Genomic DNA, 25,899 nt, shown 5'->3' on the forward strand with positions numbered 1-25,899 from the left:
ATTTTTGCTCCATTTTTCTGCTTTAATGTGTTAATAAAAGCTGATTTAAAAAAAAAAAAGTTTTTAAATATCAATGTAAAGATTATTATTTTTTTAATTATAAGCTTGTAAATAGTGATGAATGCAAAACACAAAAAAATGCACTTTTATTTCCAAATAAAATATTGTCGCCATACATTGTAGGGACATAATTTAAATGGTGTAATAACCAGGACAAATGGGCAAATGCAATACGTGGGTTTTAATTATGGAAGCATGTATTTTTAAAGTATAATGGCCGAAAACTGAGAAATATTTTTTTTCAGTTTGTTTCTTATTATTCCTGTTAGAATGCATTTACAGTTTAGTGGCTCTTAGCATGTCCTCCCGTTCCCCCCCCCCCCCCCCCCCCCAGCTTTAAGCTGGGCACATGACATGCAGGGTTTGTGGAACATGCAGTCATTGAAAATTCCTGATACCTACCCTCAATTTAAGCTTCCAGAATTTGCATCATTAATCAGTCTCTGTCAGTCCTCTAATAAAATGCCACAAAGGATGCCAAGAAAGTGATGCAATGGAATAAATCTTTTATGGTCTCTAATACTTTATTGTGAAATGGAGACAGCTCTACAGAGTGTTTCACAGCCCACGTGTCTGTGGACAGCAGAACAATGCTCCTCTTAACATGAGAAATAAATGTCTGTGTAATGAAGACATACAGCTACGGGAAGGTACCACCACATAGTTGGACAGTGAGATAACTGACTGACTCGGTTTCATTTACGTCTGGCTGCTTCAACCAGATTCTCTGTTTCTGTCTCACTCATGGAAGCTGATTCAGTGAGCCTATAGGTGAACATGTCCACCTGCATCCTGCTTTGCTTCCTAAACACCTCTCATCTTACAGAGGACTGACACTTCTTAAATAGGAAACTGTCTGCTGTCTCTGTATTCACCATTCAGGCTGCTCTGGGAGTAGCATGTAAGTTGATGGTGGGGAAATATACAGATATATAGGCTTGTTGCCAGTAGACTTTTCTGTTTCACTTTTGTGGATGACTGGCTTTGTTCATAGCCAAACAATAAATAACTAAGATTGAAAATGTGTTAGAGAATAACTGATCTAGGAAAACAATGTGTTGTCATGTACCTGAATCTGCAAAGACCACAGTGTAGAGGACACCTTCTCTTGGTGTACATGTAATTAAGGCGCAAGGAAATTTTGGGGCAGGGAAAAGCCAAAAAATGGCTCACCCAGCTCCTACAAAAGACCTGGCGGCGTTAATTATTATTTCACCTCCAGGCTGCCATGGACTCTGGAGTAAGATGTAATTCAGCTGCTGAATTACGCTGTTTTTGGAGTAAATTTAGCTCAGTCTTTTGATGGCGCTCAAATTACTGACCTTACGCCATGATTCACAGTAAGGCCTATGGAAGCACCTGGTGCACCCACATTTTCTGCGCTGTTTTTGCCTGTCTCATCCCTGGGGTGGAACTAGAGATAGCCCGAACTGTTCGCCAGCGAGCAGTATTCTGCAAACATCCGCTGTTCACATGTGCAGAGAACATTTGGCGTGTTCGATTCACCCCATATACATCATCATTGAGCTAAACTTTGACCCCTTACCTCACAGTCAGCAGACTCATGGCAGCCAATCAGCTAGCACCCCTTCCTGGACCGCACACCCCCCTATCAAAAAGCAGTTGCGGTGGCTATAATGGATTCATTCTCTGATGGCTGCTGTTAGTGAGAGCAGGGTCAGACTTGCTGCAGATAGGTAGGAAAAGCATTAGCTAGGCCTGTGTTCTTGTTCCTCAATTTCTGTGAAAGCATCCCAAACAGACTGATGTAGTCTCCCGTGTGTTTTTGTGTGTGTGTGTGTGACACTCCACAGCCCACTGACACCCAGAGCTGTGTACACACTACTGCTGTTGCCTCATTAAGTTGAAGGCACAGAACCACTCTAGTGCATTCATATTTCTCTGTATTCTGATAGTACTATTACATTTCTTTGAGTGAGACACTCCACAGCCCACTGACACCCAGAGCTGTACATAATGATTCCCTGTCATTTAGGGATTAAATCCCAACTTTGTGTCAACTCAGTAAATGTTGGTGATATTTATGGCATGGATCCCCCTCCGGTATGCCCCTATCCAGGTGTTAGACCCTTTGAAACAAGTTTTTCATCACTTTTGTTGCCAGAAACAGTCTTTTGTAGATTTTAAAATTCCCCTGTCCTTTGAAGTCTATGGTGGTTTGCCAGATTCGCCTGTTCGCCGTTGGCAAACTGAAAATTCTATGTTCACGACTTCTCTAAACTGGACACTGTGGGCAATGAATGGCAGGATGGCTAGGTTGTAGACCACTTTGTAGAGAGCTCCAGTTGGTAGAGTGCTGTGCCAGTTGCAGGATTGCTGATTAGCTGAACCAAGCAAGTGAGCAGATGAATCCTTCTAGTTTGTGGATCATGGCAGTAAAATAAGTAGTCAGACTAGGCAGAGGTGGGCAGCAGCACCGCTTTTCCGACAAGCAGGAGTTGGGCGTAGTACAGAGCTGAGGACAGAAACAGGACAGGTGTTCAGACAAGAAGTTGAAAGCAGAGGGGGTAGTCAAGCCAAGATCAGAATCTGGCAGGAACAGGGTGAACAACAAGGTTAGGTCAAGGGGAGAACACACTCACACAACGTATATGGCTGCAACACTGCAGCAATTGGTTCTCCTTGGGCTTAAAGGGATACTGTAGGGGGGTCGGGGGAAAGTGAGTTGAACTTACCCAGGGCTTCTAATGGTCCCCCGCAGATGTCCTGTGCCTGCGCAGCCACTCACCGACGCTCCGGCCCCGCCTCCAGCTAACTTCTGGAATTTCAGACTTTAAAGTCTGAAAACCACTGCCCCTGTGTTGCCATGTCCTCAATCCCGCTTATGTCACCAGGAGCACACTGCACAGACACAGACCATACTAGGCCTGTGCAGTTTGCTCCTGGTGACAACAGCGGGATCGAGGACACAGCAATGCAAGCGCAGTGGTTTTCAGACTTTAAAGTCTGAAATTCCAGAAGTGAACTGGAGGCGGGGCCGGAACATTGTTTAATGGCTGTGCGGGCGCAGGTCATCTGCGGCGGACCATTAGAAGCCCCGGGTAAGTTCAACTCATTTTCCCCCGACCCCCCTACAGTGTCCCTTTAAATTGGTCTTTTGTCATTGCAAAAATGTTTGCATATGCGCACCTCGCATTCATTCACATGCATGAATGTCTTCCAATACAGAGGCCCGAAACTTTTGTGTGCAAATGAATCTGTACAAGCCACAATACACTTCCATGCATAAAAGTCTCAACATGCATGTGGACACCTGTATGTACTAGCCACAGGAAACAGGCATGTGAATGACCATGATCTGTGTCTATCCACCTTTTCCTAATATATATTGATTCTTAACGCCATTGTAAGTGCAGCCTAATATTTAAGAGCTATTTTTACACCTCCTTCCAAAATGCTCCAGGTGTGACACAGAAAAGTCAAGACATGTGTCTATTCATTGTGTGATTCTGGGTTACGTTCCAAAACTTGTATTTTCCATTTCACAGCTTAAATGTTGATTTCCCCAGTTTATCATCACGCATACTTCCTTTATGAACTTCCTTTTCTTCCAACAAGTTAGTATGAAAATTTGCATCTGCTTCTCGTCTCTCTCTGACGGGATTGCAATACGGACATTAAAGTAAAAGCTGGTAAGCGAAACCATATTACTTGGCTGGTGCTTCAATAGCTGTACGTCAAATGAACAAATACCAGTACATATTTTTAGTTTTTTGTTTGTTTGCTTTTTTTTAATTTGGTAGTTTGTGTCTATGTAACTATTTAAATGTTTCTTTATTTCGTTCATTCATCTATTTTCAGGGGTAGTGTAAGAATCAAAATCTCATTCCTAAAGGGAAGCCGTAACCAAGGATTGAACTTTGTCCCAATCAGTAACTGATACCACCTTTTCCATGAGAAATCTTTTCCTTTTCTAAAACGGATCATCAGGGGGATCTGTATGGCTGATATTGTGGTGAAACCCCTCCCACAGTGTGATGTCAGCACCTAGGTACTGACCTCACACTGCGGGAACCTTGTTGCATTGTGGGCAATGACAGCTGTTTTCAACTGCCAAAAATGCATCATCTCTTTCCACAGACATCACCTGCCAGCAGTAAAAATGTCGCCATGTGATAAATGCCGGAATGTACATCAGAGAGAGAAAAGATTTTACAATGGGCTAACATTGACTAAATCATTTATAAATAATTATTGTAAAAATTGAGCACTTTTTTTTTATTACGTTATTTTCACTGCAGTTCCTTTTTAAATTATAGTTTTATGGCTTGCTCAGTAGAAATTTGATTTTAATATCACAGCATACGGGCAGCACGGTGGCGTAGTGGTTAGCTCTCTCGCCTTGCAGCGCTGGGTCCCTGGTTCGAATCCCAGCCAGGGCACTATCTGCAAAGAGTTTGTATGTTCTCTCCGTGTCTGCGTGGGTTTCCTCCGGGCACTCCGATTTCCTCCCACATTCCAAAAACATACGGATAAGTTAATTGGCTCCCCCTAAAAAAATTGGCCCTAGACCACAGTACTTACACTACATAATATAGACATATGGCAATGGTAGGGATTAGATTGTGAGCTCCCTTGAGGGACAGTTAGTGACAAGATATATATATATATATATATATATATATATATATATATATACACTGTACAGCGCTGCGTAATATGTCGGCGCTATATAAATACTAAATAATAATAATGGAATATTTTTTGCATTCCAGCTATGATGTCATCTTTTCTGGTGGCCCAGAAGAATTACTCAAGAAGTTCCAGCAAACAAACCACAAAGTTGTGTTTTCTGCAGAAGCGCTGGTATGGCCTGACAAAAGATTAGCTGACAAGTACCCAGTGGTGCGCAGTGGGAAACGATTTCTTAATTCAGGAGGTAATCTTTCTAAATTTTTATTTTATTGGAGTTTAAGCCAAAATGCCTTTCTGAAAAAAAATCACTCCATGCTACTTTATATGTTGGATGGGGATTAAATTCCAAAGACATATGAACTTCTGATTTAGCCCAAAAATGATGATCTTACAGTCTTAGGCAGCCAGTCATATTTTTTATTTTTTTAAAGATTTGACTCCTAGGAATCCAACCTGAGATCACAGCTTTTGTGATTGGTTATTGCTGACTTAGGGCAGCACCGTAATATGCCCCACCAAAAATATTCTTATGTGCAAGGTCAGTAAGAGATTATTGCTATATGTACACATTAACCACATCTACAGAACCGCTGGAATGCAATGATGTGTCAGAGCCACAATAATCCAACATGCATACAGACTGTTTTGGATTGGTTGATCCTATCAGTGCATGTCATGGATTATTTTGGCTCTGGAGTAGCACTTGAAACACCCAGAGTACCCAGCAAGCTCATGGTGAACCTGAACTCATAGGGAGTGTGTAAGGGGCTACAAAGGACCAAAAAGCTCTCTTACTAAAATGCTATAGAAAAATGTTGGATTCAAAATGGCTAACTTCAAAATGGCCACCATGGTTACCACCCATTTTGAAACGTTTCCCCACTCACATATACTAAGGTGCCACAAACAGGAAGTTAATATCACCAACCATTCCCATTTTATTAAGGTGTATCCATATTAATGGCCCACCCTGTATATTAGTGTTCATTGGCCCAATATGGCTGGGTGTACTTCGTCTCCAACAGTATTTCTTTTCAGCATAGATTTTACATGGTGTATACAGGAAATTTTTGCTAAATATTCGAGTGAATAAGGGCAATTTTGCTTCCAAGTTAAGTTCAATGAAAATTTCAAGCCATCCCCAACTGCCTAATATATCATCTGACATGAGATTAACAACACGTAGGTGAAGTATTTTTCGTTTGATGTCAGATGAAATATTAGGCAGTTGGGGATGGCAGGAGGAGTAAATATAGCACTCTGGGCCCAATATTATTCACTTTTGTTTTCCTAAGTTTTTTCCTAGGAGATAATTTTAATCTTCTGTTTAAAATAACCTGTCCGCATTCTGCAATTGAAAAAGTACCGAAAAGCAGGTGAAAAAGTACTGTCAAAATTATTCTGAGTATTTTCTTGCTGGTGGCTTTGAAGGTATTTTATTCATAAGATGTAAAAATATCACCTAGGAGAAAACTTAAACGAAAAACTTCAGCTATGCCTATGAGTAAGACAATACTTTACAATGCCTCTAAGGGCCCTTTTCCACTACGGCATTTGCGATGGCTGAATCGCAAAACCGCAAACCGCTAGTGATTTTTCAAATCGCTACAGTTTGCTTTTAACATAGGAATCGCGGTAGGTCATTTCCACTACCGTGATTCGTTTTTTATGCGATCGCGCGGCGGAGCGATTATTGCCGCGATTTTGCTATGCAATGCATAGCATAGCAAAATCGCGATCGCAAACGTCGGAAAATCGCCACAAAATTTTGTGCATTTGCTGAATCGCAATCACTAGCGTTCAGCGCGAATGCTAGTGATTGCTAGTGGAAAAGGGCCCTAAAAGTGAGCTTAACATGCTTAGGCCCCGTTCACACTTGCGTTTCTGTGCCAAACGGACCAGATGACCAGACCGGATCCGGTCCGGTTGCATCAGGTATGTATACGGCTGCGATCCGGATCCGTTTGGTAAAAGTTATAAATAAAACGATATAATTGTTGGGGTCTGGGAGGTCAGCAGAAGGTGCACCTGTAGAATCAGGCCCTCCGCTGTTTAGGCCTCACCTCCACCTCCGACATACTGCTAAACAGCTCCAGCACTTTAGTCACTGCTGCTCCACTCCAGAAATGCTTGGCCCATGTGTCACCATCCAAAATGGCCGCTAGAATACGCATAGGAAGTGGGGTAGAACGTCAGGTGTTTGTAGCCAGTGTGTTCTGTGCTTTCTGTTTCCCATTGGTTTCTATTTCCGGATGGTGCAGTCAGGCTCCGGTCCGGGTGCGTGAGCCGGATGATCCGGACCCAAAAAATAGCGCATGTTGGAAAAGTGTCCTGAGTCCGGATCCGATCCGGCTCCGTTCTGTACAGAACGGACGCATGTGAACGTCCGCATAGACTTTGCATTGCTATGCGGAACGTACGTTCCGTTTGTACAGTATACGGTCCGGATCCGATCAGGCGAATCCGGACAGCGAATGCTAATGTGAACCAGGCCTAAGCAATTTTTAATTATCTTGTTAATCTGGAACGTTTGATTCTTTATGTATTTGCATATTACCACCAGTACAACATCAAAAAAACATAAAAAATAAGTAGTTTTCTCATCCCTTTTAGAAAAAACGTCTTGTTTCTGATGGAAATTTGTAGCATTTAAAAAAAAATTTTTTTTAAAGGGACCCTGAGCAGTAGGAAATCGGGACTTACCTGGGGCTTCCTCCAGCCCACCGTAGGTCGGGAAGTCCCCCGGTGTCCTCCTGGCTCCTCTCCCGGCCCTGCTGCAGAATTGACGATCGGCGACACCGGAGCCGAGTGTCGGGCTGCCACTTCCTTATCGGTGATGCTACGCATAATCACGCCGATAAGATTAGAGGTAGAAAAACGCACATGCGCAGTACTGTTATGCCGGCTGCCGTGATGACGCGTAGTGTCACCATTGAGGAAGTGTCAGCCCGACACTTGGCACGGGTGCCACCGGTCATCAATTCTGCAGTGAGACCGGGAGAGGAGCCAGGAGGACACCGGGACAACTCCCGACCTACGATGGGCTGGAGGAAGCCCCAGGTAAGTCCCGATTTTATTTTTACTGCTCAGGGTCCCTTTAAAAAAAAAATTAAACTGCTACAAACTTCCATCAGAAACATATTGCAAATAGGTCAAGATGTTTTTTCTAAAAGGGATGAGAAAACTTTTTTTTTTTTTTATGTTGTACTAGTGGTAATATGCAAATACATAAAGAATCAAAAGTTCCAGATTAACAAGATAATTAAAAATTGCTTAGCACGTTAAGCTCACTTTTAGAGGCATTGTAAAGTATTGTCTTACTCATAGGCATAGCTGAGTTTGACAAGTATGTGGTTGTTGTTATATCTTTATGATCATTGTTCTTCTGTTCTGTTTTTCTTATGTCTTGACCAGGGTCCATAAGGTGCCTTAACATAATGGATATGTGGGATCTCCTAAAATTACAATGCTTTGTACTAAGCAATGTATCACTTACGCTTTCTTGCTATTCTTACTGTTATTTAGAGAAACAGTAGAACTATACTTTCAATTACCAAGTTCCCCGTAAATTACCACCTTTACTGAAATTCCTAGGCAGGAAGAGCTGAGCTGGGTTTGGAACTCACTCAAGTCCAACGTGCGAGTACTATGAATGGATGGAACACATAACTGCAGAGTGATCAGTCTAGCTTGACCTTTTCTCAGGGACTCTGGGCTCAAACACTGAGGTTTTCAGAGCTGCCTTTCTCTATTTATCATGCTTCATTTGCATCTCTGGCAAAGCTTCCTGCACATTAACCCTGTATTTGCACAATTTGTGCAGCTATAAATCCATAGCTTGTTAATGCATTTATGTCTTGTTAACTTGTCACCAGAGATCAGAACTCTGTTTTGTTTGTTTTGTTTAGTTTTTTCGTTTTTCTGCTTGAGTTTCACTGAGAGGCTCAGTTATTATTCAAAACCGTTAGTTTTTACAAAATGCTGATGTGATCAGCAGCACATCACATTTCTTACCATGTGTATACAGCACATTTTGTCGTGCTAAGTTATTCCTAAGCAAGTATATACGTTTTTTTAATGGTAAATTCATACCTGTAATTCTAGGTACTTCAGCTGCCTGGGTTGATTAGGTCACTGTTTTCTGCTTCTACCATACAGGGAGAACCTGGAGAGGCAATAGGCTAATCAAGAGGTACTATGTACTGTAAAAGGAGTTGGGTCTACCAAAGAATGGCAAGCTTAAGGTCATTCCTCTATAAACACATTTATAGAGGAATGATCTTTGCTTGCCATGAGCCATTCTTTGGTAGACCTACCTCCTTGTACAATGTACTTTATGAACGTCTGTTCCATAAGCTCGTATGTTCTCATGCGTATTTGAAGTTCTTTCTATCTAAGTGGGAAAGGGTCAAGAGTACACTTAAACTTTCCAGAGAAGAAAATACATTTTCATACTTTAACTCCTCTGTCCTCATCCATATCTTTCCATCTTCTCACTCAGGCTTTTAAGATCTTCATCCTTCTCCATTCTTCCATTGGTCTACTCTATTTTTGATTGGATGCACAATCCATTCAAAAATCTTTCTGGTGTGCCCATCATGATCCATTCTTGAGACATAGCCAATCTACCTCTTAGTCATTATAAAATCGGCTTAATTTCTACCCTCTATATATAGTGATCAGCTTCTGGTTCTCTTCTCCTTTAAACTAAGTTGTTGTTTTTTAAGTTTGGGCCATACATTTGCATCTTCACCATGATCCTTTGTCGTAGTACAGATATTGATAGAAGTTAAAATGGAAACCGGGCCTTTGTCTCTCAGCTTGGATATTCTTTTGTTGATCAATGCAAATTCCAGAACAGTGGGCTTTATTTTGTTTTGAACTATAAATCCTGTTCTATACATTCCATGTCTGTGATCTTTTCCACTGTAACAGAATGTATAGTTGTTCTTCCTTATTTTACCTGTTCTTCTTCAATATGCTTCCCGCAAAACAGTTTGTTTAGCTTTTTTTTCAGTTACATCATCCATTTCTTTATATACAATTAAAATGAAGATAAAATATTTATATTTAGACATGTTAAAAGTACACAATTTGTACTCTTACAAGGCAGTAGATCAGCTATTCTCACTTTCCTGATCTATTATTTTCTGTGGAGTGTGTGTGAACATATTATAGGTAGAAGATGAGCATTAAAGCCAAGACATTACCATTCATTTAGTAGATCAAGATGGCTGCCTTCACATCTTTTAACGCCTGGCATCCACTTGCCTGGCACACACTGCCATTATGATTATTCCCCGGATTTTAGGGTCTAAAAGCGGTGCAAATTTTTCACATGCTTTAAGACTCTAAAACCAGAAAAAAGTAGCACACCGCAGAAAGATCTGCAGCAGCCCATGCACTTTCTCGCCTCCCTGGAAACCAACACTGCAGTTCTACCTCTGTCCTCTGGGTGGCGCTGTACTCCTAATGTAAGATTGCGGTGTGTCATCATGATCAATGGCAATTTTACCTGAGGGATCCAGAGCCTCCAAGGACCGGCAGAATGGCAGCCAGCGTCTGGATCCAGGGGGAGGCGAGTTGAAATACTGCACTGTGTCCCTATATCTCCCAGTGGCTACCCCAAGTCAGGCTCAGGATTACCGCTCCTGGCTTCTTTTTTTCCACCCTGAACCTGACTCGGGGTTACCGCTAGGAAAGTGAAAGCAAACCTGAAAATAAACTTATGAGACAATTCATTGTAGCTGTAGTGGAACTTATTTTCAGCAGCACTATGTGCTTATTACGAGTCTATGTGCAGATCAATAATTGTTTACCTTCTATTTATGTTTTAGAAGAGCAACTGTCTCTATAACATAGACAAAAGCACTGTTTTAACTCTGTAAATGCAAATGAACTTGTACAAACTCAAATAGGATAGGTCCTACAGTATATGTACCCATGTTTATCTCATTATGCATCATGCCAGTTCAGGTAAGTTTTTACTTCTGATAAGAATTGTAATGAGCCATTGATCCAAATACACTACAAGTGTCACACATTGGGCAACCTCCTGCTCATAAGTTGGTGAATAAAGGAGGCCCTACATCTAGCAATTTGGCTGTACGATCTACCATTCAATTCAATCATTTTATAGAATTGAGAGAGAATCGAGCGTACTTCAGTATGCCCAATCGATGAAAAGTGGCTATCCTATCGAATCGGCCAGCTTAGTCAATCAAGCAGGATGCAAGATATCGGTCCATCACACAGGGATTGAATACTGTTCACGTCATTCGATCAACTCTAAATACTCTTTTGTATTCAGAGCATGGAGACACAACGTCGTTCAGAGAATTGAGTAAAGTTAAATCGCATAGGATATAGCTTGGAGTGTGGGGGCCACTAGTCGATCGACTTTCAATCAACCATACTGAAGTTGATTCCTTAATAAAGTAGATTGATTTGTCAATAGAATCAGATTGAATCAGATTTGCTAGATGTATGGCTACCTTTTGTGATTTGTGTGCTTACCATCCATATTAGGGAGCTTTCTCCAAGAAATAGTGTGCAGATCTTGCTTTAAGTTTCTTTACACAGATCATAGTCATGATCAGCAGGACTGTCCCATCAGTTTATGGAGAATACATGTAAATCACTCACCAAAAGCCTACTCTCTAAATATTACTAGAGCAGTAACATGTTCTCTCTTTATGTTGCAGGATTTATTGGTTATGCACATAATGTGAAAGACATTGTACAGCAATGGACGTTGCAAGATAATGATGACGATCAGCTTTTCTACACAAAGATATACATTGATGCATCTCAAAGGGTAAGATGTAAAATATGTGCCACATCTCTGATCTGGGTATTAGTTTTAGATGTATTGTACAATATATATTATTGCTATTATTATTATTTTGTGCAAAGAGCATTTATAGGGCCATTAGTCAGAAGCTAGACAGCCTGCAGTTATCATGGATTCTGATTAGTGCTGATGGTTCCACAGCTTTCATAACAAGATAAAGTAGAGTTGGACACTGCACAGTTTTCATAACATGATAAAGGTCCACAGGGATCTCTCTTTCACTAAGTGCTTTCGGATATAAAGAAAACCCTGAGAATCCCAGAATTTTTCCTAATAGTGGTCATTTAATAATCCATATCCAGATTTTCCTAGACATAAGAGGAACAAGTATATGTCACTTTTGTGATGCTGCAGCTGTATCCAAACAGCTATGCACACCTGCAGAATGTATTATGGTAAAAGCAACACCAATTTATTTTCAAGCGAGTGAGAATGAAGGGATAAATGTCTGCGCTTTTGTCTCATTTCAGCAGGATGAGTGGGGATTAATGAAGGTATGCTATAAAAATGAGCAGGCTGTTCCTGTAATTGCTGCCAAACCATTACTTTATTTTACACCCTGATATTTACCATATGCTGGTCTTTAAGTACCTCATTCAGCTTTAAGATGCAATGAACTAACCTCAATGGATTTAAACAAAAAAGGGAACACTTTTTATAATTTGACATTTAATGTGAAATTCCACATTGAGTTGCCCATTAAGTTTAGCATTATATTATGCTAGGATTATTGGTAAACCTCATTTCAATTTGCCCACTTTGCTTTTTGTGTATGAGAAACGGAGTCATTCCACCACATTGTTTCCAAAGCATGGCATACAGGACTGGAATTGAAATTAATAGAACCATTAGAATAAGGGTCAGCCACTGCCCCATTAGAAATCAATTGGACCATAGTCGGGGCCGGATTTTTCTTAAACGACAATTGAAGTAAGAAGGATATGGAGGCTGCCATGATGGAAAGGTGGCTCACTCCCCTCCAAGTCAAGTGCTTCTATCCCTCCTTCCCTATGCAGAGTCCTGATGAAAGTGTAAATGAGAGGTTACTCACCCAGCTCTTTGCATTCCACTGATGAGATCTTCCTTCAGTCAGGGGCACCTCTAGCTACTTAATATTGAGGGTACTTCTGGCTATCTAATGCTAAGGAGCACCTATAGCTACCTATGATGGGCAAGAAAAGTAAGGGAGAAGTGACTGCTGGGCCAGCCAACACACCTGTGATGCGGTTCAGTGGGGGTTTGTAGGTTAATGGAGGGTGAAGTCTAAGGTACCAGGACATCTGTGCCTATAGCTCCTGTGAGGTAAATCTGGGCCTGACCATAGTAATAATAGTAACAGCAGTAATGTACCTTCTTGCCCAACTCAGTTGCAGTCACATTTTAACAGAAATTGTATGAAGGGGTAATGGAACTACTTTCACCTCTAATGCTGTCCTGCTTGATGTGATACAAAGATTATGTGACAATTAGTGCACAGTTAGTACACCGCCACTCCGCCTCTCTAAAAAATTTTTTTACCACTTTGTCCAATTATGCTTTTATAGATACATTGTCTAAAATAAATCTGAATCTTATTAATTAGTAGGCTGGGATCAGTAGAACAGTGGATGACTCTCAGTGGCTAAGTGGTTAGCAGTCTTTCAGTGGTTGGGTCAAAAATCTTGTCCAGTACGCTATCTGCATGGAGCTTTTATATTCTCCATGTATTTGTATGGATTTTCTAGCTATGCTCCAAATCACTATGGCATCCCAGAAAATTCTAAAAGTGATTCAAGTGGACCCAAATTAAAAATACAAGATTTCAGAAATAAAATCTATTTTCTAACTTATAATAATAGCAGCCTTTTTTCAGCTGCATGATGACAAATATAAAATATTTTACATTTATTGGAGGAACCAATATTTCATATTGCCGGGACAGAATCCAGCAGACTGGTGGAGAAGCTAAAAAACGAAAACAAAACACAGGCTGCTACTGGTGACGTCACAGGGGAGGTGATCTCAGCTTGTGTGAGATTTAACATAGATGACGCCCCTGTGAGGGAGGGTAGCTGATGGCAAACACACTCATGATCTAAAACCTCCTACTAAGCTCAGAAGTAATGGCTGCCATCTGTGTAACCCTAGTTATGAAAAGAGAAGGGTGAAAAGCATGCACTGAAATGCTCATAGGCTTGAAGGAGTGTTTATTTATCTTTGTATGTGTCAGAGTGGTGCAACAAAATATTTTGAATTAAAAAAAGTTTGGTTTGGGTCCCCTTTAAGTGACTTCCCACTACAATGTCATTATGCTGGGTTAGGGAGGCAAGACTATGATTATTAAAAATTAGTTTAAGTGGCTGGATACTGTACTGGTTAAGGGCTCTGCTTCTGACACAGGAGACCAGGGTTTGAATCTCTGCTCTTCCTGTTCAGTAAGCCAGCACCTATTCAGCAAGTCTCCCTAACACTGCTACTGTCTATAGAGTGTGTCCTAGTGGCTGCAGCTCTGGCACTTTGAGTCCACCAGGAGAAAATGTTATTTGTCTTGTCTAAAATGACAAGATTAGATACACTGTGCAGCGCTGTGGTGTATGTCGGTGCTATTTATAGTTAGCTCTTCCAAGGAAAAGCTAATGATTTGAAGTGTTCAATATAGCCTGTGAGTTGCTGCAGAAAAATGTCAGTACTACCGTATACAGTATAACTTTCATAATAATAATCTACTGCTTATATTTATTCCTGTATAGCCACTTGAACAGACCATCAGGTGGGATGCCAGGCTTTTTAAGAAGTACAATTGTACAATACAAGGGTGTTGCTAGGATCCTAAAAGATCCAGGGCACTTTTGAGCACTCCAGATGAAAAATTGGTGTGGCCATGCACCAGAATGTGGGTGTGGTCATGAATGGAGCTAAATTTACATCAACTTAACAGCCGTCTAAGTAGGCCTGCCCAGAAAAAAAATAAAATGCAGCATCACATAAATAGGCAATGTCACGTAAACATTTAGATTGTAAGCTCGCAAGGGCATGGTCATACTCCTAATGTTTACTGTTTATATTTGTGCTGCTTGAGACTCTGCTGTAAAATTTTTTTGGTTGTACCTATGTTCCCCGTTTTGTCTTACTGTGCTTTGTAAAACGCTGCGGAATATGTTGGCGCTATATAAATAATAATAAACATATGGGACATCCTGGGTGCTGTGTGGTTGCCATGCTGGGTGCTTTGGTACCTCTAAGGGGCATGCTGGGGGTTTGTAGTGATATGGTGGAAGCTGTGGTGCCTGGAGCCTCCATAGGGAGCATGCATCATGTGTTTCCTCACTGTTCCTGCCCCTGACCCCAGCATAGTAGCAACGCAGAAGGAACTACTCATCTCCACCATCTGGTCTCCAAGTCTGGAGACATCCTCTGTAGCTGGCCATTCTTCCCCTAGCATCCAAGAATCAGATGCTATGAGCTCTAGAGTCTGATTCATTCTCAGACACTAGGGGGAGAAGCCCAGAAGAGAAGATGTCTGCAGAATCTGGAGACCAAATGGCTGGAGGCTAGTACTTCTTCCAAATGCCTAGGGGACATCCAGGGCACCCAAGAATAGATCCGGGGCACATGCCACTGATCTTTGGGGCTAGTGACACCCCTGGTGCAATTTGACTTTTGGAACGTTTTGGAAATTAAAAGCTGAGTGCAACTTGAATGAGAAGGCTTAAGTTTAATAACAATTTTCACAAAAACTTTTGTTAAATAAAAGTTTTTCACTTTTGAATTACACTTTTTACTCAACAAGTTTTAACTACTTTACCAAAGAGACTTCAATAGTGTAAGATGGGGATCACAAGCTTCATCAGTGAAAAAATTGGAATAGGCATAAGCAATGCTGGTTAATATAAAAATTTACATTTATTCAGATTTAGAAACAAAAAACTCTTGTCAAGATTTTAATTATTTGACTCTAACCGTGTGCCATTGAGATTGTTTTCCATCTGCAAGGTAAACAAGGGACAAAAAGAGGAAGGACCCACTTCTACCAACCACACACATACCAGAGGGAGTCAGGAATCCATGAAGGTAGCTCATGTATTGTAGGAAGGAAAATGATTCCGCTACACCTTTGGTTCGGTGAAAAAAGTCTCCATTTATTAGAACATCAGTGGATGCACAGCATTAAAAAAGCTCACGCATATCGGAGCTCACGGCTCCTTAATCATAGCTATGATTAAGGAGCCGTGAGCTCCGATACGCGTGAGCTTTTTTAATGCTGTGCATCCACTGATGTTCTAATAAATGGAGACTTTTTTCTGCGAACCAAAGGTGTAGCGGAATCCTTTTCCTTCCTACAGTAAACAAGGGACCTCTTATAGGACAGCGGTGTCCTATAGGGTAAATATTTATAAGGACCACCATTAGTACATCATTTAATTTTTGACCCTCTGAGATTTAAATGTTACATAGACCAAGTTAGGATTTGCATCGCTAGCTACTGGTTAGGACTCCTTAAAGCCCAAGGCTAGGAACAGTTGTGGGTTTTTTTATGCATTTAGCAGAACATTATTTAGATAAACTTTTGGGTAAAATATTTAGCAAAATAAATTGTAGTTTTTGCAATTTAAAACAAATAAAGACAAATAAAATGTACAAATTCATAGACACTCATAGCTACTTCTTAGTAACCTCCTTATGTCTGCCCACTCCAGCTCCTCACACTTAAAGGGGCATTATGGTGAAAAATTGTAAAATTTAAAATAGGTGCAAATCTATGCAAATAAGTACATTTTTTCCAGAGAAAATGAGCCATAAATTATTTTTCTCTTATGTTGCTGTCACTTACAGTAGGTAGTAGAAATCTGACAGAAGTGACAGGTTTTGGACTAGTCCATCATTTCATGGGGGATTCTCAGGGATTTAATTATTTAAAAAAATCCAACTGCCCAAAAACTGTGTGGCAAGCAGGAAAGCTGGCCAGCATCATTGTTTAAATCAGTTTTAGGGAATATCCTTTATAAAGAATAAAAGCCTTGCTGAGAATCCCCTATGAAAAGATGGACTAGTCCAAAACCTGTCGCTTCTGTCAGATTTCTACTACCTACTGTAAGTGACAGCAACATAGGAGAAAAATAATTTATGGCTCATTTTACTCTGGAAAAAACGTACTTCTTATTTGTCTATCTTTGCACATATTTTAAATTTTTTCGCCATAGTGCCCCTTTAAGAAGCACGGGTACTGGAAATCTTTGTCTCCTGGACCAATCTTTACAGATAATTTCAGGTGGCAAAAGAGGGTCTTGAAACTTGCTTTAGTTTGTCAGTTCCTAAAGAAGCAAAAGTTTATTCATTCTCCTACAGCAATATGTTTCCCCTCTAACTCACTGTTGGCATATTTACGGCTTTCCTTGCCAGCTTTGTGGTTCCAGCCAGTTCAGAGAGAACAATTGTTGCATTACAGTGAAATGGAATATGTAACATAAAGCTCTTCTGTTAAAACTCTGCTTTTTTCCTTCTCTCACCCTCAGGAGCGGATAAACATCACGCTGGATCACAAATCGCACATTTTCCAAAATTTAAATGGAGCGATTGGTAAGGATTATTGTAACTTTTTTTTTATATAGAGCAATGCTTAAGGACACCTGAAGTGGAAGGGATTTGGAGGCTGCCATATGCATTTCTGTTTAGAAAATACCAGTTGTCTGGCAGGTCATGCTTTTTTTTCTTGTATCAGTCATGTCTGAATCGCATCTGAATTAAGCATGTGGCAAATTCAGTAAAACTTCACTCTCACATCTGATATGCATGCTTGTACAGGATCTATAGCTAAAAGTATTAGAAGTAAAGTATCATCAGGACAGCCAGGCAATCAATATTGCGTAGAAGGAAATAAATATGGCAGCCTCCATAGTCCTCTTACTTCAAGGGTCCTTTATTTGATTTGTGCATAATGTAACATTTAGATGGCCACAATATGGAATAATAGTCAGTTTATGCTTTGACATGCAGTTTTTCAGCAGCAAAAATGTATGTCTATTTTTAGAACTGCTTGTAGGAGAGTGGGCCACACATTGTAAGTTGTGGATTTGTTGGGTATTGTACCAGATAGTTGATTTGGACTAAGATGCCATAGTACAAGTAAAAAAAATAACACACACACACAACATATTGGCATCTGAACCATGATTTTGACCTTGCCTTTGTTTAAAGCGGAATGAAACCCAGCATTTCTTCTTTGCTCAAAACGATTATTTACAGCATATTATATACTACCACCATTTTCTTTACTAGAACAGGATTTAACTAGTTAAACACAGGACTTACAAGCTCAGTGCAGAGAAACTTGGACGCATCCGAACTAGTGATAATTTGTTATCTTGTTTACTTGATTGTATCAAGTGAGGAATGTGACACATTTGCAGACTCTCCTGAACACAGACAGACAATCAGAAAGTATTTCTGCTTTCAATGCAAGATGAATAAAACCAGTTATGAATAAAATGCAAAGTCAGCTCACAAAGCAAAAAACTGTACTTTTGGGAACCTTTAATATCTAAATGAATAATACTTCTGCACAAATGCAAATATGATAAATGTATGGCATATAAAAAGTAGGAAAACATGTTTTTATTGAATATTATGTCAGGGTTTTAAACGGCTTTAAAAAGCTTTATATAACTTTCATTTGTTATGCCTGTACCCATCTCTGCATCCAGAACAGCTGGTTTACAGCACTTATTGTAGATTTCCCACAATATCCGTTTACTTCATGTAGAGTGTGGCAGTTCACCATGTTCAGTTTGACATAATATACGGTGCTGGAAATTTTACTTGGCAGGAATTCTGGAGATTCTAGTTAGCCAGGGCAAAAGCCGACAGTGGAACAGGGATGTGAACAGAACTTCTGTACGGAAGGCTCCACAATAGGATTGCATTGTATAATCATGAACCCAAGACAATCTAACTCTGTAGCTAACAAAACTATATAAAGCTGCAGACCCTGTAACCTGATGCTACTTCACATTTAAAGGTACAGTATTGTTAGAGGAACCGTAACAGCAAAACGTCCCCTGGGGGGTACTCACCTCGGGTGGGGGAAGCCTCAGGATCCTAATGAGGCTTCCCACGCTGTCCTCCGTCCCTCGGGGGTCTCGCGGCAGCCCTCCGTTCAGCCGTGACGTAATATTTACCTTCCTGGCTCCTGCGCAGGCGCTCTGACGGCTATCGGCTCCGAAGTAGGCGGAAATACCCGATCGCCGTCGGGTCCGCTGCACTGCGCAGGCGCAAGTCTCCGGCGCCTGCGCAGTAGAGCGGATCCGACGGAGATCGGGTATTTCTGTCTATTTCCGAGCCGAAAACAGCCACAGCGCCCCCGCTGGAGCCAGCAAAGGTAAATATTGAAATTACAATCGGGCCTGTCGCCGGCTGTACGGAGGGCTACAGCGAGACCCCCGTGGGACGGAGGACCGCGTGGGAAGCCTCATTAGGATCCGGAGGCTTCCCCCACCCGAGGTGAGTACCCCCCAGGGGATCTTTTTGAAGTTACAGAGTCTCTTTAAACAAACTCTTTCATTGTAATGCTACAGCTGTACTTCCTATGGGATTTCCTGGCAGAAAGTATTTTGATTTTTCTTGAACTTCCTCCTGGCTTTATCAATCAGTAGAGGCTTGTAAGCAGCAGCACACCATAGTGAAGTTTTTTTTATGCTACTTATGTCGCATGAAAAAATAAAATAATGATTCCATATCAAAAAAATTTTTCCTATTATTATTATTATTATTTTTTTACTGGTGTTTTATGAGTTCAAAAGGTAACAAACTACTTAGCGCAGAATATCACTTTAAAACATATCCAACTCTTTCCTCTGAGCAAAACAGTCCTTATCAAATATTTCTGTACGCATTTTAAGAGTTTTAATAAGGCATACTACTAGATTTTGACCTAAATTTGACTAATCCTAATAATAATGCTTTTTTTTTTTTAAGAGAAAACTACTAACCAAAAGAAAAGCAACAGTGCACTAACTGAACATTTAATATCTAAAAAAAGGTAGCCTCAGTTACTGCCGTAAAATAGCTCTAGGAGCACCAAATAAGTAATTTGCAGCACCACACATCAAAATCTTCTCCATGGTGTTTTTAATAGGCCACCACCATGCTTCACTCCGAAGCAAGCAATATAGAGCAACTTTTTGTCCTGTTAGGACAATGGCACAAGCTTATACACTGGTCCAGGGGGCTGCTCAACATTATGGTCTTTCTTTTGCTCCCAAGGAAAGTGGTGCATAGTTCATACAATTGTTTGTTTTATTTGAAATGACTTATCAATATCATGTGTTAATGAAAGTTTCTGACGATTGTGTCTTACAGATGAAGTTGTGGTTAATTTTGATGGTTCGAATGCCAGAGTAGTGAATACACAGTATGAAACCTACCCAATTCTAATACATGGAAATGGTCCAACTAAGGTACAGTACAGTTTCCTTATATAACTGTAGGCTTGAGATTGATATTCTATGTTAATTGTCACAGTCTGTTTGTATGATACAACTAATGCATGGAACTATTTCAGCCTGTTCATTGACACATTTAGGAGGTGATTGTAATGGCCTGTATCAGAATTCATAGGAATACATTGACATTTCCATCAAACGCGGTCTATTACCATGAATAATTTATAGTGAAGTATATGATTGTGGGCTGTCCAGGGATCAATGAAGCCATACATGGTGCTATAATAACATTGGTTAGGCATGGCACCGGGTATATTTTTCTTGTTTTGTTTTCTTTTTGGTTTCTTCTCTGCAGCATGGCTTTGAACTTCTTGTGACTACCACCAACAAATGTTTATATTGTCACACAGATCATGCTTTCAAAATCAAACTAATATAAACAAAAAAATGTGTGGAGTGAGGTCATAAACTCACTTCTCAACTGCATTTACACGACAAGATTGGGTTTCCAATGATCTCTGTGGCTTGGACCCACTGGAGCACTTTTGGCAGTGTTTTCGAATTGTCCTCAATCTCTGGCAACTCCAAAGCCCATTAGTACACAGATCAGTCAATAGAAACATAGTTCCCATTCACTGGTCTAAGTGCCCATGATCAATATTCACTGGCATCAATAAGATGCTTATGGTCATATACAAAAGTGAAAGTAAAGCTTACACTCGCTACTTCTTGCATTACAGGAAGTATACTGCAGCTTTAGAGCAGGTGCAGAGATGAGCAATATCAAGATGGCGCCGGACGGATAGCCACGGCAATGCAGGGCTCCAGCACTTCTCTCAATAACTTTTTTTTTTCTTTCCATTAATTTTCCCCTGATCACTCTCACGGATGTGCTGCAATGTGAGCTCTCCAATCCGAGGCCGCTGTGCGGGTCTCGATCGCCCCGGCAGCCTCTTCATGCAGCCCCTTCATGCAGCCCATGGACTCCATGTGGGCCAGTACACTGCCACGACTCAGGAGGCAGGAAGACTGGAGGAAAAATGCTGGTCCGACCTCAGCATCCATGTGATCCTCATCATGTTGATGTTGCACCACCGCTGCCCAAGGAAACCAGATGCCACCATCAACGTACATACGTGCTGCACCACCGCCAAGACTTGAGGAGGTCTGAAGCACTGCAGCAGAATGATGGTACACCGCGCTCCCTCGGATGCACAGATCACTTCATCAATGTGTCCTTGGAGGTCAGTACTAATGATCCCCCAGCCAGACGCCTGCTGCCATCACTGTGGATTCATGAATCCTGGAGCGTTGGTAGCCGACACATTCGGGAAACGTCAGCCGACAGCCATGCCAGAACAACATAGCATGGCCCAGCCAGTGCAGCCATCACCTTTGAGTTTTCGCCAGCTGACCCCAGCCCTCAACATTTAGTGGCATTGTTACAGCGGCAGCTACACACTCCACCTATAGCCACACACTGGGACATCTAGCAGGCAACCAGCCCAGCTCACGGACCACTGGGCTCCAGTCATCAGGACCATGTACCCACTGCTGTGAGGCTAGTATCAGCAGCACAGAAGAGCCACAAGGCCCTGTAACATGCTGGTATATATACTACAAGCCCTAGACACTTGGGTTCCTGCATCTCTCAAGACACCTATGTCAGGAACCGGCCCGCGGCACGCCTGCGTATACGGTTCCCGACTGCGAGTTTGACCAGATTAAGCGGGGAACAGCCTTATTTAAGCTACAAACAAGGCTGGAACCCCTCAAACACTTCCCACTGCCACCACTAGCGTTGCTAGACACGTTCACTCAGCTATCGAGTGCTCAATACGCAATCTGCGTTTTCATATTTGGGTCAGCTTTGCGCTTAGGCCAAATATGGGAACGCCACGCACCCACACACACACACAGTTGCAATCTTACACTGTCGTGAAGCAAAGACCCACTAACAGTCGTTCCGAACGATACTGTTAGCCACTCTGCTGTCGCTACTCGCACTGGCGTTGTTCGTACGTTGGGTCAGCTGCGCGCTTAGGCCAACGTATGACAAACGCCCCCACACACAATGCAATCACAATTTCATACGGTAATGTTGCTCAAGCGTACAATTAGGCATGAACTTATACACGGTTACACTTCAGTCTCTTCTAGGCTATGAGTGTTAGTTTAGTACGGCAGAAGTCAAACTTATTAAATAATAATTTAATATTCTAGAAAAACATAGAACAATGCAGAACTTAATATATACAAAAAGCTTACAAAAACAAAGTAAAAATGTTACAAGATAAAAGTTACAAAAAGAAGAGGTTACAAAGATACAACACCAAGCAATTTGCTTACCAAAAATACAGGAATCCAGATAAAAGAACCTTGGATTTTGGTGGACGGACACAATTCTGGTTAGACCAGGAGTTCCCTAGCTTGGGCCAGGAGACCGGCTGCCACTACCGTCAGAAGAGAACTGATTTGAGGTAGATGTCCCCTGGTTTTTATAATGAAATATTCGCCTCGAGGCTGTAAGCCTGTGTGGACGGGGGGAAGCTAGATTTAATTACATCCTCAGTCATAATTGGATCTCCAGAGATCTAACATCCACCTGCGAAAAATGTACAATAGCCCACATACATGAAAAGATTTCCCTAGTCCACGTTACAGGTGACAACCCCATTGTTGACAGTACTTCCTAGCTGATCAAAGATAAGGAGGTTGCACCTCCACCAATAATTCAATTTCCACAGGTAGCAAATGGTATCAAAAGGACTTCAACACACTTCACTTCTGCCATTGTCTTATTACCCCAAGCATTATTCACTGAAGTCCTCTTTAGATGCAAATGTAGGTCTTTGAAGTTCCCTGACTATGTCCTGATTGGTATAATGGGACAATAGGGCTTCTAATTAGCTCCCTGCTCTCCGAGGAACTGAGGGTAATTGTATTCCACACTGTCACACAGACAAGTACAGCTTCCTCCAAAGCCAGATGATGACCCATACATACGCATCTGAAGTACAGTACATAGCAGTCAGACAGGCAAATGAAAATATTATCCTAACATCATAAGCACCCCAGTATATTCCTGACAACCTACACCGCAACCCTGGAGACCTACAGCCTAGCACAGCCTCCAGGAAGTCCTGCTCTCCTCCAACAGGCCCTCACTACACAGGGCAGTTGTTGTAGCCAGGAGTCATCTGCCAGGTGATCCCTCCGGTCCTTCTCCACTGTGCACGTTTGTTCTGCTATATGTTGATTTTGTACTGCATGCACTGTGTATGCCTTCTAAATATCTACTAGATTACCTTGACTGTATGTACTCTACTATATGTCTATTCACTGTTACATCACCGACCCAAAAATAATTCTAGGTACAACCCCCATTGTACTTGGCGAAATAAATGATTCTGATTCTGAGCAACAAAAGTGATTAGAGGGTTGAAAGATCTCACTTACCAGGATAGGTTAGATAAACTCTGTAGTATTATCGAAACAGAGGCACCAATGCAGGATAAAATGTATTAAGACCAGTTTTAAAAAGGGAGCTAGTGGTGGGACATGCCTCTCCATTGAAGACTCCTTATGTCAATATCAGAAAGGAATGAATATTTATTGTTCACTCCAACAGTGTAATGCAATACGTTTCATGGGTCTATAGCCCGCTTCATCAGGTCATTAGAAAAGGAGCAACTATTATTCATTGAGCCAAGGAACGGGTGCTTCTATCATAAAATAGGCTTATTCAGTCTGAAGAAAAGACGCCTTAGGGGAGATCTAATTAACATTTATAAATACATCAGAGGGCAGTATAAAAGCTTGGCAGATGAACTTTTTGTCCCTAGTCTTGTGCAAAAGACTAGGGGGCATGATCTGCACATGGAGGAAGAAAGCTTTACCCATTTTTATTTAGGAAATGGTTTCTTTACAGTAAGAGTTATTAAAATATGGACTGTATTACCACTTAAAAAGAAAGAAATATTGCAGCCTCCATTGCACACTCCTCTCAGGTTCATTTAAATGTTTTACTTTCTATACTGCTCTTTGCCTTTTTCAGGATGGTGAAAACTTTGACTAAGGAGGGTATTGAAGATTTTGCTGTGTGTGAAACATATTTTATTCTCCAATGTTATGAAGATGTATTCATATTATGGGCCTGATTCACTAAGCTGTGATAACTCATATCATGGTCACGCTAGCGTTTTGTGCGAGTAATGGTTTTGCGCAAATCACGAAGTTACACATGCTAACGTGAATTTTCACGTGAAAATTTGCGTTAGCGCGTGAAAATTCGCAATTGCACGTGAAAATTTGCGATTACGCGTGTAAAACATTACACACATTATAAGGCGTGCAAAACGCTAGCGCGACAGTGATATGGGTTATCACAGATTTGTGAATCAAGCCCCATGTATGACAAACTGTTAAAGCTCTTTTGTGACTTCTGTTTAGCTGGGGCAAACAAGTCAAATGTTGTTGTTCTTTGCTCATGAGCCATATGTCTAAATTCCATCACATTTACCAGTACATCTTGGCCTTTCCACGAAATGAGGCCAGGACATGCCGTACGTGCTGGAGAAAACCTCCGTTTTGGAAGCCAAACAAAGGGAGCAGATGCAACACCTTAAATAAATGTGCTTTTAAGAGTCAAGTCAAGAGCTGTGATGAATTCCTAAAAACAATCAAACAGATTTTCGATAAGGAAAAAGTCCAGACTGGAAAGCGTGTTAGTCTAAATCAAATAGTACAGCGGAGGTGTAGACAGTTGTGGAATAATTCTTGTGGCCTTTCAATATTTTTGGTAACTGCTTGCCTCTGAAATGGACCCAGGAAACTGACATATCTGTAGCTCTAGTTTGTTTGCCATCCAAAAATGTGATATAAGCTGTCATTTGTTTACTTTTTTTTACCTTTTGTTCTTGCTCAGTATGCCAACACCTGCAGTAAAATCCCCTACTGTGAAATTCAAGAACAGTTCAAACCATGGAGTTCCTTGTTCTTGTATAAATGAAAGGCAAGACCGAGGTGGATGTTTTTGTCATTTGGAAACCCAATGTCATTAATACGTTCTCCTCTTCCCAGTGACTCACTAGTTATTTTTGAATTAATTTCCAGTCTCTGCTTCTGAAGGAGATTACATGTGTGATGGGAGTCTGACTTTATGTCAGTAATTCTCTGACCTCGGATGCCTACGTCTGACTGTGCAGGCCACACCAGTGTTTGCTGGGTTGAATGTCTGTTCAGATGTTTCTGTATTCCCTGGTGAGTTAGTTTAGTAAAATAACACGGAAAGAAGGAAATTGTATGAAAGGAGGAAAAACTGTCTTACAAGAGACGGACCAGACTGTGATAGGCTGATGTCATCTGGAAAGCATTTGCTTCTTTTCCTGCTAACATTAGTTTGCGGTTTTGGTCTCATCAGACTTGGCAATTTTTTTTATGGTCTTAAAGCAAAAGCTAATAAGGTATTGTGGCAGTGTCAGAAGCAAACAATGTTTGGTAATGATGTACAAGTAAAAAAGAAGCATATTCTGAGTTCAGTGTGATTTACAGATGGCATCTCATCAATAAGTGAAATAGTAGGAACATGAAGAATGTAATAATCATAAATGATAGTTAAACAGCACACTTTATGAAGGAGAGGGGAAACAAAATATCACGGATTTATTTCTCTGTAGTATAACAGTATAGGTTGGGTACTGTACATTACATAAGTATGGACTTGTATTGTTAGCTTTTTTGGATGGGGAAATCTGAGCTTATTTGAGGTGATGGACTACTCCCAAACCTATCAAATCTCTCATATTAATTATCTACTGTAAGGGACAGTGACCTAGTCCTAGGGAATCATTCATTCATAGTTTATCTTGTTCTGGATCAAATGTGCATTTTCTATGTAGACATTTTAAATTA

At 41.0% G+C, this 25,899-nt stretch overlaps 1 protein-coding gene across 4 annotated transcripts in view; it reads left to right on the top strand.

The window, feature by feature from the left end:
* The window catches only part of PLOD2 (procollagen-lysine,2-oxoglutarate 5-dioxygenase 2), a 178,863-nt gene that overhangs the window by 96,066 nt on the left and 56,898 nt on the right, over positions 1 to 25,899 (top strand). For all 4 annotated transcript variants that reach the window (XM_068280760.1, XM_068280761.1, XM_068280763.1 and 1 more), the window contains exons 4-7: positions 4,797 to 4,960; positions 11,421 to 11,533; positions 17,062 to 17,125; positions 19,904 to 20,001. In XM_068280760.1, coding sequence (XP_068136861.1) covers positions 4,797 to 4,960; positions 11,421 to 11,533; positions 17,062 to 17,125; positions 19,904 to 20,001 — 439 coding nt within the window. The remainder of the gene's footprint in view (positions 1 to 4,796; positions 4,961 to 11,420; positions 11,534 to 17,061; positions 17,126 to 19,903; positions 20,002 to 25,899) is intronic.

This window comes from Hyperolius riggenbachi, chromosome 4, assembly GCF_040937935.1.
Source record: "Hyperolius riggenbachi isolate aHypRig1 chromosome 4, aHypRig1.pri, whole genome shotgun sequence".
Taxonomy (NCBI): domain Eukaryota; kingdom Metazoa; phylum Chordata; class Amphibia; order Anura; family Hyperoliidae; genus Hyperolius; species Hyperolius riggenbachi.